At 31.3% G+C, this 20,723-nt stretch overlaps 2 protein-coding genes across 2 annotated transcripts; one reads left to right on the forward strand and one right to left on the reverse strand.

Moving 5' to 3' along the window:
* The first annotated feature begins 5,021 nt into the window (after positions 1-5,021).
* On the forward strand, positions 5,022-7,678 carry LOC129906006 (TBC1 domain family member 23). Its single transcript, XM_055981630.1, has 2 exons — positions 5,022-5,334; positions 5,544-7,678. Exons 1-2 carry the CDS (start codon positions 5,318-5,320, stop codon positions 7,630-7,632), a joined length of 2,106 nt encoding a protein of 701 aa, XP_055837605.1. The 5' UTR covers positions 5,022-5,317; the 3' UTR covers positions 7,633-7,678.
* Positions 7,679-11,563: 3,885 nt separating this feature from the next.
* Positions 11,564-13,234, reverse strand: LOC129906008 (kelch-like protein 3). Its single transcript, XM_055981633.1, has one exon. The coding sequence runs from the start codon at positions 13,226-13,228 to the stop codon at positions 11,570-11,572; it is 1,659 nt and encodes a 552-aa protein (XP_055837608.1). The 5' UTR covers positions 13,229-13,234; the 3' UTR covers positions 11,564-11,569.
* Between the last annotated feature and the right edge of the window lie 7,489 nt (positions 13,235-20,723).

A 20,723-nucleotide genomic window follows, 5' to 3' on the forward strand; every position in this document is an offset into this window, starting at 1 on the left:
GGTCTTTTCAAATATGGTGGATTCGGCGCAAAAGGACATTTTTACAACCAATATTGTATAAAACACTGATAAGGATATGTTGTATTTCTTTTAGCCCAGAAAAAGGTATACCTACCTTTTAACTGAAAAAAAAAAATATTGAATGAGATGACGGGGGACATTGGTCTTGATGATGACGATAATAATGTCGATAATGATGATGATGGTGAAGATTATTATGAACATTTTCATTCCTAAACGGGTGGATGATAAGGACGAATGATGGAGTACTTCTTGGAATATTGCGTTGCAACGCTCATTCTCCTAAAAAAAAGACATATCTATATCTACATAAAATGGTTTATATACACATTTTAAGTGTGCTATTGCTCCTAACCCCTTATAAGCATCTGTTGGCGTCACTACCACTTGTTGAAATTGAAATACAAACTTGTAGCACTTTGAGGTTGGTCTTTTTTTTTTTTTTTTTGATTGCGTACTTTTTCCGCTCATTTTGGTATTTTTAATTGGCATCTGTTATTTATACTTAGGTAAGTACATATTAGATAGAAGATAAAAAAAAAAATATTGTTAAATATTTACTTAATTTAGTAGTCTTTTTGAAAGGGTTTTTTTTTTTTTGTAGCAAAAAACGAGCAATCGGTGGATTATATGAAATATGTTTAATCAAGAAGTTGGCATATGACTGGTTAAAAGAGGGATCCAAAATATTCATTAAAAAAAAAACCATGAAGAGGATGTCTAAGGAATATTGACAAAGTCATTTACATTGGAAAATATTTTAAATTGGTGTCATGTGTCATTGTACTCATACGAAATATTTGTTTTTTTTTTTTTTTTGATACCCACCTAATGTCGGGTAGACTACAATATATGTCTAAAATCCGTACTAACTAACTTAAAATGGTGCATCTAATTCAAGGTCGATCTTGATCTGAAGCAACGATTTGAGATTTGTGGGTCCTTTTCAAAATTCTTTCAACTAAGAAAATTGAATTTATAGTGGATTTTCTTCTCTAAAAAATTATTAAGGCCTAATAAGTTCTTTTGCGGTTGGTATTTTTATGTTAAATAGATTTTTGTTCGAGATTCTCATCGGTGAGTTGATATCTCATAACGTATATTCTTTATTTTTAGTGACCCTGTGTGGACTAATTTAGTCTTTAATAGAAATTTAGTCCGGTCATAGCAAAAAATAAACTCGATTTTTCGCTTTAATCTCTTCTTTATTCTTTATAACAGCAGCATTGGTTCAAAAGCCTCGTTTTTGAACTCATACGCTTTTTTTGATCTCTTAAAATGTTGAAAAAATATTATCAAAACTCCATTTCTCTGAATGTTTTGGTAAGCAATAAAAAAATATATTACATAATTGTAAAATATATTTTGTATTGAGAAAAATATTACGCATACACCATAGTGTCCGGAAATCGTTCGAGTTGTACATTGATCCAAAATAGACAAATTTTCAATGGAAATGCATATTATTAACATGTTCTAGCAATTGTATTCGTTTTTGTTTGTTATTTGCTCTGAAAAAATCAAGAATAATGAATTTAAATTGCAATATCTTTCATTCTAAAATTTAACCAGGGAAACTTAAACTTTTTTGAAAACTGCAAAAACAGCATAGTTTTAGTTTCAATCGACTAAGCAGTGAGTTTGTAGGCAAGAGGGATAAGGAGTGAAAAGTCAATGTGTAGCCAGGCACTTTTTTAATATATATGTATAAGTTTATGTATGATAAAAATTTCCTATAAATTATACACTTACGAGGGCTGTTTGAAAAGTTCTCGGCCTGACCAATAAAACGCAATACATTTTACAACTTTTTTTTATCCCTTTCTACAAATTCTCTTCTTATGCCAATGCACTAATTTCATCTGTTTTCTGGTGCTTCTATTCCCTTTTTATAGGCCGATTTCTCCAACTCTTCAAAAAACCGCTCCGACTCAGCAATCACCCCCTCGTTGGTGAAGAATTAGCGTGCAGCCAATTTTTTTTTTTTTATTTGGAAAGAGGTAATAGTCTTATGGTGCCAAATCGGCTGAATAAGGGGGTGGTTCAGTACTCCAAATCGAAGTTCATGGAGTTTAGATTCTTTCTAGAGATTTCAACTCGATTGAATTTTTGTTCTTTTTTAAGCAAACGCGACAGCCACCTTGCGGAACGATTTTTCAACATCAATTCTTCGGTCAAAATGTGGTAAACCCGCTCAGAGGAGATCCCCATGGTCTTGCTTTTTCGCAATTTTAACCTTCGGTAGTCTAAAACCATTTTATGGACTTTATCGACGTTTTCTGAAGAGGTGGAAGTTTTTGCCTTCCGCTTCTGAGGTCATCTTCGACGCTCTGTCTGCCATGTTTAAATAAGGCTACCAACTTTTTTACCCTGGAATATGAAGGGGCAGATTCCTCCAATGTTTAATAGAAGTCTTCTTTAATTTGATTTGGAGTCATATTCTTTTTGGCCAAATTTTAATAACGGCTTAAGTAATTTTTTTTTAAATGTTCGTTGTTAGCAAAAGATAAGTTCAAACAAAAAATTGCACTGATAAAAATACGTGACCAATTGGAATCAAACGTTGAGTTCTGTAAAAATGATAATTGGTCAGGATGTAATTGACATACATGAATGTTAATTATACCATTACAAAGCTTGACACAAAAGCTTTAAATCAATGCTAAGAACTTAAAAACCCGTTCACTTTATAAAGATCCAATCAACATAAATGAAGTATGTAAGAAAAAAAAAACTGAACTGAGAATATCTGGAAAATTTAACATAAAAAAAATGAAGTGCTATTTATTGACAGATGACGTCAATAGTAACGTAAGGAAAAAAGACTGAAATTGAATCAGAGTATCAAGAAAATTTAACATTAAAAAAAAAATGAAGTGCAGTATATTGACAGATAGCGATGATACTATCATATGCATTTTTATGTTTTAACCAACAATTCAAAGTAAAAAATTCAAGCTTTTAAATGAGACCATGAGACTTGAAGAAACATTGAGTTCACAGTAAACAAGTCTATAAATTTAGGCAAAAAATTATTTTTTTTTTTTGATTTTCGAAAAAAAAACAAGGTTAACCTCCTTGCCGAAAACAATGCATTTTAAAAAAATTTCCTCCAAATTCATCGAGTGAGATATCAAAAGAAAGGTCTTTTTAAAATGTATTCATAACTAAAAACCAAAAAGTTCAAGTCAGGAAGATAATACAGTATTTACCTCATAAAAAAAAATTGAAAAAAAAACTGAAATCTCAAAGGAACATATTGGTATGCTTCTTTCATTCAAAAATAAAGTTTTATGGACCATATTCCCAGAAATTTCTATCTCAATGATCCGTTAAACGGAAAGCAACTGTTAATGCAACGTAAAAATTTGGGCAAGTTCGTTGCGAAAAGCACAACAACATGTCCCTTTGAGAGTTCAATTTTTTTTAATTTTTGTTTTAAGAGGTAAATACTTTATTATCGTCCTATAAATATGGAAAAATTGTCCTCTTCGAGCTCAATGCGAAGGGTACTTTTGTTAACAAAGGAGTCAATGAGCGATTTAAAGTGAATTCCTTAAAATGCGTGTGTTTTTTGTAATGCCATATTTTAATTTTTTGTCCATTCGTGGTAAATTTTACATTAAATTTTTTGTTTTCATAATAATTTTTTCCGCGGTAAATTCAGTTCTCCACAGATTTTTTAACAGACACACCGAAATAATGACTTGCAACAGAAGATGCACTAATGTTAAAGTTAAAGTTTCGCCGTTTTGCCCACTTTTTTACAAATCGGAGCTTTAGCAAGTCTGCCAGTTTTATACGTGCTAGAAACACGTAAAATGCATTACCTTACCTTACCAACATTGAAAAAGGAAGTAAATTTCCCACTTTTTTGGTCATTATAGTTAAAGTTTAAAGCCTTAAGTGGCGGGCTACACGGTGATTTTGTAATCGCCTAGCCAGTCAGGATGTAGGAAAGAGGGGTGAGGTTTTTCCTCTTTTTGACGTTCGTTCCTAGAAAATGTGAATTGGAAAGTGATTGGGCACAACACTAAGTAGCCAGGCCCTAAGGTACAACTACAACGGCCACTTTTTGCTCAAAGTCAAAAAGTGAAAATTTTCAAACTCATTTTGCGACAGTTTCTCCGACCACAAAACTAAAAATAATGATGCAGAAAGCTTGTTTTTGGTAAAAAACAAAAAACAATTTTGTTAGTTTTTTCCTAAAACAAATAGCGCTAAAAAGAAATAAAATTTTTTTACTTTTGTAAATTTCCCACTTTTTCACTTTGTAAAAATGTAAAAATTTTGTATTTGTTTCTAGCGCTATTTTTTTCTGGAAAAAACTACAAAAATTGTTTTTAAACCAAAAAAATAGGCTTCTGAATCATTATTTTTTAGTTTTGTGGTCGGAAAAACTGTCACAAAATGAATTTGAAAATTTTCACTTTTTGACTTTTTGTAAAAAGTGGCCGTTGTTGTTAGGTATACCTTTACAAATAAAGTAAAAAAATTTAATTTTTTTCTATCGCAATTTTTGATGGAAAAAAACTACAAAAATTGTTTTTTACACCAAAAAATAAGCTTTCTACATCATTCTTTGAATTTTTTGCCGACTTTTCACGAGTCGATTTTAGCCGCACGATATGTCGGTCGAGTAGGATTTTTCTATGGGGAATGTCACTTTAGTCGCCTGTGACTTACGTTCACACGAGTCGAAAAGCTTCGCCGCACGGCAAAAATCGACTTGTGAAAAGTTCCCATTAAGGTCGAAAAAACTGTCGCAAAATAAGTTTGAAAATTTTCACTTTTTGCAAAAGGTGCCGTTAATATATTTTTTTTTGATTTATTACCAACTATAGTGTCATATTGTCCTACTGTCTAACGTTCAGGTAAAAAATAAATATTCTCCTATATACTTCCACTATTATCCGCTCACTAAAAATCATGTCGCTGCTCACGCTACCAAGAATTTATGTAGTACGTAAATTTGACATGACAGAAATGACACTTTGGCAAACCTACTGTCAATTATAAGAAAAAAAAAATATATATTTTTACGATTTTACTTTTCAACCTTTTTCTCCAAAAAGAAAAATATAACCATTTCTCTCATTTCAATTAAAATATCATCATCAAAACAAAATTCAACATTATAATAAATTATTGATTAATTGAAAATTCCAAAAAAGAAAAATTATGTAAACATTCAAAGCTACAAAAAACCAAACAAAACAAAAAATCTTCGAAAAATTAGAACTTTTTTTTATCTCCCATCAAATCGAATCCAACAAGAAAGAAAAAAAAAACCACCATGGACGACAATTTATGGTGAGAGAAGAAAAATCGAAAAAAATCCCAATTAGATTTATATTATTTTTGTTTATTTTGTTTCTATTATCATCAATTTTTTAATTTATTCTAAAATACCGATCGAATGAATCATTTTTATTGTTTATCTTATCTTCACACTTTTTTTCTTTCTGTTGATAAAAAAAAACCACAAATTTGTTCCCATTCTTTTTTTTTTTTTTTCTTAGGTTAATTGAATTAGAATCAGCCTTGCTGGACGATTGCAATGTAAATGACATTTATGCCATTTGCGGTGGCAAAGCCATACCCGAGTCCTTGCGACCCGATGTCTGGCAAGTTTGTCTCGACGTACGAAACAAATCCGATCAAATGTCATTATTCAATGAAATCTACGATTTACCATTTCAAAATAAACTCCGTGAAGACTGTAATCGAATGGTCGAACGTATTGGCAATGATGACGAAGATAAAGTCTCTGTCATCTCCGATTTGGAATCCATTTTAACTTTTTATTGTAAAAATAGAAATTTACAATATGACAGTTCGAATGGATGGATTGAATTACTATTACCATTGTTATCGTTGAAATTAAAACGATCCGATACTTATAATTTATTTGAAGCTATTCGGGATACATACATTCCGAAGGGTTGCATTGCCAAAGGGAATGTTTTTCATGTATTCCGTTTGCTAATACAATATCACGATCCGGAATTATGCTCAATGTTGGACACAAAGAAAATCTCTCCAGATTTGTATTCGATGCAATGGTTTCGATGTTTATTTGCTTCCACTTGTGGATTGAATGTTATTCTATCAATGTGGGATTTGTATTTTCAACATTCAGATCCATTTTTGGTATTCTTTTTGAGTCTGATTATATTGATAAATGGAAGGGATCAAATTTTGGGTATGAAGAATTCCTCTAAAGAAGAGATTTTGAAATTTCTCAGTAATATGCCGTGTGCATTGGAAACTGATGATGTTGTTGATTTTTGCTCATTGGCTCAATATTATGGATCCAAGACTCCGTCGTCATTTAAAACAGATTTCCTTAAAGCTTTGTATGGCAATCAAAGTAGTGTTAAAGAGGAGCTTTGCAGTGTTTCACAAGCACTTTGTTTGCCAGTTTCTGTTTATGAACTGGTGGAGAACTCTTCGATAGAATTGACTGCTCCGGAAGCAGTTAGATTCTTTTTGGTTGACTGTCGACCAGCGGAGCAATACAACGCTGGTCATTTATCGACTGCATTTCATTTGGATTGTAATTTGATGTTGCAAGAACCGGTGGCATTTTCCACTGCCGTCCAGGGATTGTTGCGGGCACAACGACAGTCGATTGAGGCGAATTCAAATGCTGGAGGGGAGCATTTGTGTTTTATGGGGAGTGGACGTTTAGATGAGGATCAGTATACTCATATGGTGGTAGCTTCATTTTTGCAAAAGAACACTCAATTTGTGTCGCTTCTGTCTGGAGGTTATATATCGATCCATGAGTATTTTGGTGAACATATGGCTGATTGTCTTGAAGATCATGAGCCGAGGAAATGTATTGTTTGTTTGAAAAATTCCACTACACAGATGAGTTCTGCACCTAAAGTTGCACGATCGCAAGTTCCCGAATCGAAGTCGACGGGTGATTTGTTTAGTAAACTCTCAGCAGCAATGAAAATTAAATCGGCTGAAGTTAAAGAGAAGTTGATGGATATAATTGTTAATCCGAATGCAGCAAATGCACCAAATAGCAATGTGCAGAATCAGATTCCTGATAAACATGTATCGCCGAGTGAAAAGAATGGCAAGAGATATAGAAACGTTGCACCGGTATTTAGTATTGATGATGAGAATGATGATCAATTTACAGAAACTGAGCAACTTGATTCACCGACTAATTCGGCGGGAGGTGGTAGTATCGGTGGAAAAGGAAATTTAGGTCCAGATGGGAAGGAAATTGTCTCAATAAATCAGTACTTAAAATCGCCAGATATCATAAATGCCTTCAAATGCCAGGAAGTGCATATGAATGGTTATATGTATGATAGTCATTTAATTATAACCAGCTCCCATTTGGTAGTTTTGAGAGAATTAAATCGTGGACAGGCGCAAGTTATTGTACGTCGACCATTAGCAAGCATTGTTAAGATTACAGCCAAGAAACGCCATCGAGATTTGATTACGTTTAAATATGGTTTTCCGGATGGAGATGGATTGCTTATAACGGATATGGATCGTTTTCTTATACCGAATGCAAGTGAGGCTACAGCAGTTGTATCTAAACATATTGTTCAAACTCTAGATGGAGCTAAACTGACGTAATTGATGGATGGAAATTGATGTAGTTTTTTTTGTTTTATCTATTTTAAGCTTGTTGTTTTGAGAATGTAAATAATTTTTAAGGTCTCTCATTTTTTTTTGTTTTTGCATAGAAGTTTTGTTTTTATTATGTTTTTTTTTTTATTGTAGTAGCACCACAAACACAAAAATGAAAGTTTCTTTATTATTTCCTATTTGTTGGGGGGGAAAATAAGAAACATTGCAAATGTGGTAGCTACATAATAAAGCAGCGAGTGGTAGTTTTTGTAGTTGAAGTAGTTTGTATTTATATAATCAAAGGCCGTCTTGAAGGCGTGCAAAAAAAGTATCAAATACAGAAAAACAAATTATATTTGATTTGAAAATTAAAAAAAAAAACAAAAATAAAATATTATATATATTTAATAAATTATTAGTAAACAAAAATTAAAAATACAACAAAAAAAAAAACAAAGCTAAATGACTTATATAAATTATGTAAAATAACTTAATACTAAACAATTTTAGAGAAAAATATATTATATGAACTTTTAACTGTAAACGTAGGAAGACAAAAAAAAAAAAAAACAAATTTGTTTTTAATTGTATTTTTTGAGTTTTTTCTTCTATTTCAGGTTAATTCACACTCATATTTTTTGTTTACACAGTGTTACACAGTGGACGAAAAAATTTTAGAGTTTATGAATGACTATTGTGAAAAATTGCTGACATCTTTTTACAGATTATGAAAACTTCATTTTTTTTATTGGTACTCAGTATTTTACTGAGTAAACATTTTATGCTGTAAACAACAATAATAGACTGCTTTTATTTATTTAATAATGTTAAAAATGTATAAGTTTAGAAAAAAAAATAAAACAACAAATAAAAAAACTTTTGTTGTTGTTTCCCGTGTAAAATTGTACTGAGTTACCAATAAAACACGGCTATTATAACACTGGCCAACAATTTTCAACTTTTTAAAATTTTCCAGAAATATTTATATCAAAATTTTACTTTCAGTAAGCTCAAAAATAATTTATTGGTTTCTTTCTAGCAGCTCTAGTTTTTTGAAATAATTAATTTTTCATATTTGGAGGAATATTCATATTCATACTATTTTTTTAATTTTCCTTATTTTGAGCGTTTATTAAAATTTTCCAGAAATAAATATATTAAACTTAATGTATTTGGAATCAGGCAACTGTTTTCCCGTCCCATTTCAAAACTCAGAACTTCAAAACTTATGTTCATCGGTATCTCCTTTCAAACCCCTCCCTATTTTCCTAATGCTCGTACTTGTTCACCATATTAAGGGTACATAAATCCCTTTAGCACGCGCTTATTATAAAAAAAAAACATTCATTTATTTCTAAAAGCTCTATTTTTAAAATATTTTAGTTTTTCATATTTTGGGGGTAATTTCATACCAATTTTAAAGTTATGCTTAATTCAACTGTTTGTTAACATTTACCAGAAAATTTTTTATCGAACCTAATGCATTTGGGCTCACTAAGCCTAAAAATCATACTGGTTGCTTTCTCTATTTTTTTTTTTTTTAGATATTTTCATTTTTCACATTTTGGGGATAATTTTCATACTATTTTTTTTTAGATTTTGTTGTTACAAGTGTTTTTAAAGTTTTGCCCAAAAAATGTATTTCGAATGTAATACAAAAATAAATTTTAAATTAAAAAAAGGTAACAAAAAAAAAATTGTATGAAAAAGGCATGCACTTTTCATGTATGAATAATTTAAAAACTAGAGCTACTAGAAAAAAACTTATGTTGTTTTCTGAATCAGCACCCTAAATTTATTAAGAAATGATAAATAACAAATTATTGGTCAATGGTCATGCTAATTACGATAAACTATGCTATGATCGTCCATTAATGGTTTCTGCATGGCAAAAATATGGTATTCGAAGTCCATCGAATAATTTCAAATCTGCGTTGCAATTGAAGTCTTAAAATAATTTTCTATTTCTTGTTCGTCGTGTTCAGCAAATTCAAGAAAATGAAGTTTAAACCAATGTTGTCATTGTCATTCTCTAATATTCGGCCCCAGCGAGGTATCCGTCGGATCGGAAACTTGTCCGATTTCATACGAATCGAAGAGTTTTTACTTGTCGGAAGTACACCTCGAAGCAAAATTCGTATGAAATTGGAGAATTTTCCGCTCCGACGGATACCTCGCTACCAAAAATTAGCTTTCATATTCATTGGACAAAAAAATAATACAAAATAATTTTTCCGACAAGTAAAAGTTCCACCAAGGTGGTCCAATTGAATGGATGGTATTGCCTGTTATTGGGACAATCAACTATTGCTTACCTGAAAAAGATGCCCTTGTCATTTATTATCACAATTTTGAACACAATATAATTTCAGGAGATGGTCAGCCCTTATTTTCCGGTATATGACTGCGAATGCGCTGAATTTAACTGGCAACTTCAATAAAATAACGCTTGAATTCACGTTGCCAAGTCAACTGATTCCGATTTTGAGCAGCTTGGAATCAATATTTTCGCCAATTATATAATAATTTCAGGAGATGGTCAGCCCTTATTTTCCGGTATATGACTGCGAATGCGCTGAATTTAACTGGCAACTTCAATAAAATAACGCTTGAATTCACGTTGCCAAGTCAACTGATTCCGATTTTGAGCAGCTTGGAATCAATATTTTCGCCAATTGGCCTGCCAGATCACCGGATATGAATATTTATTATTGAAAATCTCTGGTGGACAATACAACAAAGAAGAATTGAAAGAAGCCAATGCATCTCTAAAGAGATCAGGTCTTTTTATGACAGTCTACCACGACGAATCATTGCATTACAATGATGCCAGAGGTATAAATATTAATAAAAATCTTTCAGAAAATATTACTAAGACCAAAAACTTGATGCGGTTCTAACCTTGTTCTGCAAAAATTCAAAATGTTTAAAAAAAAGTTTTTTATTCAAATGTAATAGACCGTTAGTGAAGTAGAAAAGCAAAAAAATTATTTACAATCGTTTTTTCAAAGAGCTTGTGTATGACACCCCTATTACGATTGTCAACTATCAATTGATAGTTGTTACATACTGAAATTAGGTGTTTAAAAATCTAATTTGGGGGAAAACTGGTAATTTTTTTAATGAAATTTTTTAATTACATTTGAAATAATAACGGTTTGCATCATTCTTTGTTTTCAAATTTTTTGCAAATTAGATAATGAGAGATCGAAATTTATTTTTTAGTAACTATCAATTGATAGTTGACAATCGTAATAGGGGAATGGGTGTGAGCTTATCACTTCTTTGAGCAACGATTAACCGTACAAAGTACATGCTTTGTATTCAATACATTGATGAGCTTTGGCAATGTAAACTAATTATAAGTAATTTTTAGGCAAATTTCAAAATAAATTTTGGGTGGGTTTTGAGTAGCTTTTATCTTGTTTTAAAATGTTCTTTCAACATTTTGTTTCTTGAAAAGACAAAGTGTCCACTTGTCTTCTCTTCATCATCTCTTCCAAATCACAGAGTCTACCGTTTATACTTCCAAACCTACAACTCGTGACTGTCAATTTCCCTCTAATCTCGTACATTACTTTGCTGATCCCCGAAATCTGTATAGCTATGATCCAATAACTTCTAATCGGTCCAGCATTAGTATACTATGCATAGCAGCAGTATTGCCTGGCTCTTCGATAAGTAAATACTTAAATAATGTTCAAAATTTTCATTTTTATTTAAAAATACATTTTGTAAAAAATATCAACATTTTATTAAATACCAAAATTTATAAAACTTAAGAATTATACACATTTAAAAAAATTAATACAATTTTATACAACTTATCTTCTTCTCCATTATCGACGATAGTCATGATCTCGGTGATCGGGGTCACAACTCTCCCACTCTACTGCTTCACACTACGGCTCCGCATGTGGGGTTCGCCACAATTTTATACAACTTATGACTTATAAAAATAATATCCTTGCTCTATTAATCCTTTTGATATGCTAGCCAAATTATTCCATGTTTGTGTATTAATATCAAATTCTTCAAAATTTTCACCATCGCAAATTATAATTTTATTTCCAAATATTTCAGCTTTAACAGGACGAGCACTTGGTAAATGTGCAATCTCACACCAAGCATCATTATTAAATAAATCATAACGATAAACTGTTTTACCATAATCGCCAAAACTATTATAATTAAATGAACCACCAAAAATATACAAATATTTATCATCTGCCACTAGCCCATAGTCAGTGAGTGCATTATAACTAATATTTCTCGAAGTCCATTTATTTGTAGAAATATCATACTTTTGCAAAGAACGTTCCTGAAAATCAAGAATGTATAATTTTGTATTGTGAACAGCTATTTTGCTTTTGGGACTAAATCTTTTTGGTGCATACAATTCAGTCCATGTTTTTGTATGAAAGTTATAAATTTCGATTGAGGTTTCGCCTCCACTAAAAACACACAAATAACCATTTAAATCTGCCAACTGACAATTCAATCGAACATTTAACATTGGCGGCAAATCAATCCATTTCGAGGTGGCCAGATCGAAACACCAAACATTATTTGCATTCTGCCATCCTCCAGCTATAATCAATTTACCATCAATCACAATCATTGAGGGATTCTTTATTTTTGATGGTAAATTAAGTTTTGCCTTTATAGACCATGCATTTTCTTTGGGGTCAAAAGTACGAAGATGAATTGCTTTTTGACTGGCTGCTAAGTTTACAACTGATAGTTGACCATCTGTTTTTGGCCTTTGACAATTTGGTTCATCATTTGACCGAGTTTCCGGTGACAAATGCCATTGCAACCAACTACAAATCAATTCATAGCTTTCGACAGTCTTACAAACTGCTTTTCGGTTTTCAACAATAAACTTGGGAGTTAGCAACCAATAACGAATCTTTGATAGAAGTTCGAAAACAAGATGTTCCCGATTCAATTTGTCATAGTTTATCCATGCTACCATGGACAAAAAGACGACTTTCTCAAAGTGTTTATTGAGATTCTCATTAAAAAATAGTATGTCTTTTAATTCGTTTTCATTCAACTTAAGGAATTCTGTTTTCTTTGTTATTTTGTCAAAGTTAGAATTAATGCATTCCAAGGACTTGGCTTTTAATGTGGGTAAACCAAGTTCATTAGCAATGCAAAGTAAATTCAAAGAATTGTCGAAATTGATGTTTTTTTCAATCAATTCACAACAACCATTAATTAATGTTTGCATTTTTAAAAATGATGCAGTTCTTAAAATACCCTTGACAGTTTGACAAGTCAATTCAATTGAACCTGAATACATGAAATCAATTATTTGTTGCAGAGCTGAGGCGTCAGCGATTTCTTTAAGTTCGACAACATTTTTTGTTTTACTTTCTTCCGGTTGAGATTTAGTTTCATGTAAAAGGTTGAAAAAATACTCACTAGTTGCACATAGGACAACTTTATGAGCTAAAACAAATTTAGTATTATTTCCAGCTTTTAGAGAAGTATCATAAATAACATTTGCCTTAAAGAAATCTAAAACTTTTTGACCATTTTGATCGGATTTGAAGATGATTTTTTCATTGTTATTTTTTGATGATGAGGAGGACATTGTTTTTGGTTTCTGTAAGGATAAGAGAATTTATATTTTTTAAGTCAAATACATTAGATGAGTAAAGTAGTTTTGTTTACTTTAGGGCTTTGTTTTTAAGAAATAAGAAATTTTATTTAAAATTGTTGAGGAGTAAATAGTCCGGTCAAATTAGACAAAAAAAGGAGTTTTTGTTTTTTGTTTTGTTTTTATTTACAATCAGCATAAAATTCCTTCTATCGAACAAGCGCCATCGTTTGAATTGTGGTTAAAGTGTAAAAGCATTGACTTAATATATATGGACTGCTAGAAGCATATTCAGGTTGGTTCCACTTGTTTCTTCGCGATACTAGCGTCCTAAAAAAAAGCGGAGAATAAGTGCAACATTTTTGACGAAGTGCGAAAGGAACAAATATAGAAAAACAGAGAAAGCACTACCTTTTAACGACAGATGTCACTCACTAAAAGTTTCCTCTTTTCGCCGTCTAAGGTTATACCGCTAGTAGAGCTAGAAAGATGTGGAATCATTTTTTTTTAAATTTTTGTATGGAAAAGTCAAACGACTAGCAGTCCATATATAGTAGGTCAATGTGTAAAAGTAAATTTAAGGGTGTATTTAAACCAAACCTATAGTCTAAGGCACTGTTCACATGAGAGCGACCAACAAACGAACAAAAATGAAATTTAATTGGCGATTGGAGCACATACTACTAGCGCCGTAGTTTCAACTTTTGAACTTATTTTAACAGGCAGAAGTTTACATCAGGGGTATTCACGATCTGGTGCAACAGGCCTAGTAAAAATGTAAAATTTTATTTTTTTACAATAGATCGTGAACGCCCCTTTTCTTATCTAGGTATAGTAAATGTTGAAGCAAGAATGAAATCCATGATGTTTTTTTTTTAACAGGGTTGTTCCTCCACTGTTGCTTCTTTTTTTCCATTTTTTATAATTTAATTCTTTGTTTTGTTCGGGTTACCTAATTAATTTTCACTAATTATTTTACATCAAAAGAAACTAAATTACGGAACATGAGTACCGACAACCATAATAAACAGAATAATACTACGTTTCCACCTATCCTAAATCTGAGATTTAGCGAAGTAGATTTAAAATAAATCTCGAAATTTATTCTAAATCTACTTAGCTAAATCTTGGATTTAGGGTAGGTGGAAACGTAGTATAAAAAAGACAAACTGTTTATCATGGGCGTCTCGACGGTGAGCTGCCATCTATCAAGCATAATTTTACTCTATTGTATTTTTATTTTGCAAAATAGGGTTAGGGTATAGCAAAAGTGCAAGACCATTGTAAAATTTCAATCCATATATTTTGTTGTTGTACCCAACTAGCACAACACCTTCTGTAAATTGAAATCTCACAGGTTCTACTTTTTATACAGCTTGTATTGAGCTTGCTTTAGAATTTAACTGCTTATAGAAGTTCGGACTTGTTTAACAACTCCTAATAAGTTGTTTAAAAACTATTAAAGGAACTTAAACGAAGAAAGCTTGTTTTTCTTATAAGCCTGTTTAATGAATTTATAGAAGCTTTACAGAAATTACCAAGTTTTGTATTTGATTTTGATATTAAATAATCTAACTCGGACACTTTTTGGTTTTGACATTGAATAGTTTAGCTCGCATTGGATAATTTTTTTTGCTATTTGAACTGATTAAGTTTTTGATTTCATTAATGAATATCACAACAAAAACATTACTGTTAAAAAAAGAGCCAAGTTCTCCTATGTTGAAATTATGCTGGCACAAAAGTACTGAAATGTAAAAGTGTATCAAGTTCTAAAGCTTGGCTTTAAATTTGTATAAATAGAATTTTGATTGTTCTCTTGACAATTTTTCTTTAAATTACCGACTTTTAAAGCTATTTGAAAATTTGCCAAGAAAAAAATCAAAATTCTATTTATAAAAATTTAAAGCCAAGCTTTAGAACTTGGTACACTTTTACATTTCAGTACTTTTTGTGCCAGCATAATTTCAATGTTTTTGTTGTGATTTCACTACTTTTTGCAAGGTTTTGCTGTAGAACTTAAAATCTCTATAATTGAAGAAAATTCAGAGAAAATGGGCGGTTACCACGCCCCTTGTCTATAATTCTCAAATTTAAAATATTTTCTTTTGTATAAACTACCAGGTCTAACATTCTACCAAATTTCAAGATTCTACGATAGTTAGAAGTGCTCTATAATATTTGATGAAAATTGAGCGGAAATAGGCGGTTGCCACGCCCCCTGGCTAAAATTCTCAGATTTCAAATTTTTTCCTTTTTATAAACTACCAGATCTGCTCTATAATATTTGATGAAAATTCAGCAGAAATGGGCGGTTACCACGCCCCCTATCCAAAATTCTCAAATTTTAAATTTTTTTCTTTATATAACTTATTAGCTCTACCATTCTACGAAAATTCAAGATTCTACGATAGTCAGAAGTGCTCTAAAATATTTTATGTAAATTAAGCGAAAATGGGCGGTTACCACGCCCCCTGAATTGAAAATCTCAAATTTTCGATTTTTTCCTTTGTATACACCACAAGTCCTATCACCATGTAAAATTTCAAGTTTCTACGATAGCGGGAAGTTCTCCATAATTTTGATGATCTGTCAGTGCGTCAGTGAGTCAATGAGTCAGTTACGGTTTTTGAGATTTTCGAAGTCCTATATCTCAGAAACTACTCATTGTAAGAAGCTGAAATTTTGTGAGGAATTTGGGTTCGGCGAGCTCAACAAATGTAGCGAGTTTGAAACTTCTGACATCTTTGGTGTGGAAGTAAGTGTGGTGTCGAAAATGGCCTGAATTGTTTCCTGTAAATAAGGGTGTAGTGCCAAAGTTGCTAGAGAACTTGGCTGGGCACTACCCAACTAGCACAACAGCTTCTATAATTTGAGATATTACCTGTTCTACTTTTTATACAGCTTGTATTGAGCTTGTTTCAGAATTTAATTGCTTATACAAGTTCGAACTTGTTTAACAACTTCTAATAAGTTGTTTAAATACTGTTAAAGAAACTTAAACGAAAAAAGCTTGTTTTCGGAAAGTCCTGCTTAATGAATTTATAGAAGTTTTAAAGAAATTACCAAGTTTAGTATTTGATTTAGGTTTTGATATTGAATAATCTAGCTGGGACACTTTTTGGTTTTGACATTGAATAATTTAGTTCGGACATTTTTTGTTTTGACATTTCTGCTATTTGAACTGATTAAGTTTTTGATTTCATTAAGTCAGCTATTACATGAAGCCTCAAGAGGCGCGACTCTTATTTCGAATTTTCTTTTGATAATCATTCTGTGAGGCGCGTACTATTACACGATGCCTCTTGAGTCAAAGACTCAAATTTGACATTTCTCTTTTGATTTAAGTATTGTTGTTGTTGTATTCCACCAAGAAGCAAAAAGAAATGAAAGGGAATGTTGAAAAAAGAAAGAGCGGAAAAAGAAACGTCAAAAAAGAGTCTCAGAATTTTGGCCCACGACTCTCCGGTCGGATAATTTTTTGTTTTATCTTCTTTCTCTTTTGCACTCATTGGTTTTGAAAAGAGGCGCGCCTCTTGAGGCTTCATGTAATAGCTGACTTATGAATATACTAGGATAGCCGAGTGGGTAGAGTGGTGGACTGCCACCAAGCAGATACGAAGTTCGATTCCTGGGTGTGGTAAAAAATTATATAATTTTGAAATTATTATTAATGTATAGACTAAAAACTAATGGAATAATAGGTGTGTTTTTTTGTTTATCTATATAGATTTTGTGCAAAAAAACGACATCGAGATTTTTGAAATCAAAACAATTTACGTGTTAAATACAACAAAAACTTTATCTGTATAGATTTTTGAAAAATCCAGATAATTATCCAGATTTTACTTTCTCTCGATAAAAACAGTAGTGCCAAGGTAGTTTAATTGTTGTGTTCATATAGAAATATCTGAAAATATTAGGTGTGTTTTTTTGTTTATCTATATAGATTTTGTGCAAAAAAACGACATCGAGATTTTTGAAATCAAAACAATTTACGTGTTAAAAACAACAAAAACTTTATCTGTATAGATTTTTGAAAAATCCAGATAATTATCCAGATTTTACTTTCTCTCGATAAAAACAGTAGTGCCAAGGTACTTTATTTGTTGTGTTCATACAAAAATATCTGAAAATATTAACAAAAAAAAAAGCGGAGAAAAAGAGGTTTGAAAAAAACTCTCATAGAAAAAAATAATTAAAAATTTGTTTGACATGGTTGCATTGAAATGTTAATATCTCGAGATATACGCAATGCACTTTTCAGATAAAAGTCTTAAATGGATCCTTATAAGATTGTTGAACAGATATGTATAAAAAATTACCAAAGTTTTTTCGAAAAATTAGAAATAAAAATAAAAAGTTTTCACATTTGATTTTTAAAAAATCGAAAAAAAATTCAATATGGCTACCTTCAAACGCTTATAACACAAGAACGACGCAACTAATGTTAATGGTCATGGTCTTAAAATGTAGCTAAGAATATACAGATAATTTTTGGTTTTTTGTGAAAAAACAATTTTTTTGAATCCAACATGGATGCCATGGCCATATGAAAATTTTTGTTTGCATCCAACATGGATGTAATGGCCTTCCCACTTCGGAGTTAAAATAAAAAAAAAACAAAAGCAACATTTTTGATAGACAGCTGCCAAAGTATATGTACAGTGGTGCCAAATGTTTGCATGGATTTCAAAAATCCCGATGTCGTTTTTTTGCACAAAATCTATATAGATAAACAAAAAAACACACCTATTAACAAAAAAAAAAAAGCGGAGAAAACGAGGTTTGAAAAAAACTCTCATAGAAAAAAATAATCAAAAATTTGTTTGACATGGTTGCATTAAAATGTTAATATCTCGAGATATACGCAATGCACTTTTCAGATAAAAGTCTTAAATGGATCCTAATAAGATTGTTGAACAGATATGTATATAAAATTACCAAAGTTTTTTCGAAAAATTAGAAATAAAAATAAAAAAGTTTTCACATTTGATTTTAAGAAAATCGAAAAAAAATTCAATATGGCTACCTTCAAACGCTTATAACACAAGAACGACGCAACTAATGTTAATGGTCATGGTCTTAAAATGTAGCTAAGTCAGCTATTACATGAAGCCTCAAGAGGCGCGCCTCTTTTCAAAACCAATGAGTGCAAAAGAGAAAGAAGATAAAACAAAAAATTATCCGACCGGAGAGTCGTGGGCCAAAATTCTGAGACTCTTTTTTGACGTTTCTTTTTCCACTCTTTCTTTTTCAACATTCCCTTTCATTTCTTTTTGCTTCTTGGTGGAATACAACAACAACAATACTTAAATCAAAAGAGAAATGTCAAATTTGAGTCTTTGACTCAAGAGGCATCGTGTAATAGTACGCGCCTCACAGAATGATTATCAAAAGAAAATTCGAAAAAAGAGTCGCGCCTCTTGAGGCGTCATGTAATAGCTGACTAAGAATATACAGATCATTTTTGGTTTTTTGTGAAAAAAAAAATTTTTTGAATCCAACATGGATGCCATGGCCATATGAAAATTTTTGTTTGCATCCAACATGGATGTAATGGCCTTCCCACTTCGGAGTTAAAATAAAAAAAAAAACAATAGCAACATTTTTGACAGACAGCTGCCAAAGTATATGTACAGTGGTGCCAAATGTTTGCATGGATTTCAAAAATCTCGATGTCGTTTTTTTGCACAAAATCTATATAGATAAACAAAAAAACACAGCTAATATATATAAGTCAGCTATTACACGAAGCCTCAAGAGGCTTGACTCTTTTTTCTAATTTTCTTTTGATAATCATTCTGTGAGGCGCGTACTATTACACGATGCCTCTTGAGTCCAGGACTCAAATTTGACAGTTCTCTTTTGATTTAAAATTTGTTGTTGTTGTATTGCATCACGAAGCAAAAAGAAATGAGAGGGAATGTTGAAAAAAGAAAAAGTGGAAAAAGAAACGTCAAAAAAGAGTCTCAGAATTCCGACCCACGACTCTCTGGTCGGATAATTTTTTGTTTCATCTTTTTTCTCTTTTGCACTCATTACGTTTGAAAAGAGGCGCGCCTCTTGAGGCTTCATGTAATAGCTGACTAATTTCAAATAAAAAGATAAAATTCATGATTTAAAATCAAATAAAAACCAGTTGAAAAAGAATTCTTTTTTGTTTTTGTAGTTGTTTTTTTAATTTCGATAAGACATGTATTAAAGAACTATACAAGCTGTTCCGAAGCTATCTGTCAAATCTCAAAGCTTCGGTAGCTTTGGTAAAGTTTCGTTTAAACTTCTTATAGAGGATCAAACTTGTATAACGTTCTCCTTTTTCCATGCCCAACAACCCTACTAAAGTTTAAAAGAAGCTGAAATGTAGCTTTTGTAATACCTTAAACGAAGCTGAAATGTTAGTTGGGTACCGTGCACCTTGATACTAGGATGGCCGAGTGGGTAGAGTGGTGGACTACCACCAAGCAGATACGAAGTTCGATTCCTGGGTTTGGTAAAAAATTATATACTTTTACAGCGGTATTTATTAGATTAGCTTAAACTGGTTCTCAAAGGTTGTTTGGTTAAGCTTGCTTAAATATTTAATTCGCCTTTAAGCAACGTTGCTTAAATTTGTATTTATAATCGATGGAAAGGGATGTTTATTCCATTTTCTAACATTACCCAGTGTTTTTCCAACTTTTATACCTAAATACAAAAAATTATAATTTGTTAATTTTCAATTTATTTCTCTAATTTCAATAATTAATCTTTATGATAAAAATAGTAATCGCATTACAATTTCCGTTCATAAACGACTATAACTTTCATTTTCAATCATAATTATTAGAAGTATTATATTGATTTAGTACTTTAGACTTTTATTTTTTTTATCACATCATAAGACATAAACATTTTATGAGAATTAGAATAATAACTTTTGGGAAACTTTTTAGATGTTTTCGAAAACAAACACTTCATTTAATTATAACAAATCCTAACAAAAATAATAAAAGTCACTACTTTCATTAACATTTCTACAACATAAGTAAAGCTGATGTTCGACTTCATTCTTAGTTGCACACTTATTAGGTTAACTTTCATGAAACAGTTTTTAGTTCAGAAAACACAAATAAGACCAAGAAATAACAAAATTTAACCTTTATAAAACAGAATTGCCACAAATTTGTTGCAAATCAAGAGGGGAAATGCGGCTGTTCGGGTTACAATATTGTATAAGAATATGTTTCTGAAATTAATGGAAAACAATTAGATTGTTTAACTGGAGTTACATCTGCTAAATTAAAACCCATCTGTGCTATTCGGGAGTGGTGCCAAATGTTTGCATGGATTTCAAAAATCCCGATGTCGTTTTTTTGCACAAAATCTATATAGATAAACAAAAAAACACACCTAGTATCAGATCAAAAGATAAAATTCATGATTAAAACCAGTTAAAAAAGAATTTTTTTTTGTTTTTGTAGTTTTTTCTTTAATTTCGATAAGACAT

This window comes from Episyrphus balteatus, chromosome 1, assembly GCF_945859705.1.
Source record: "Episyrphus balteatus chromosome 1, idEpiBalt1.1, whole genome shotgun sequence".
Lineage (NCBI taxonomy): Eukaryota > Metazoa > Arthropoda > Insecta > Diptera > Syrphidae > Episyrphus > Episyrphus balteatus.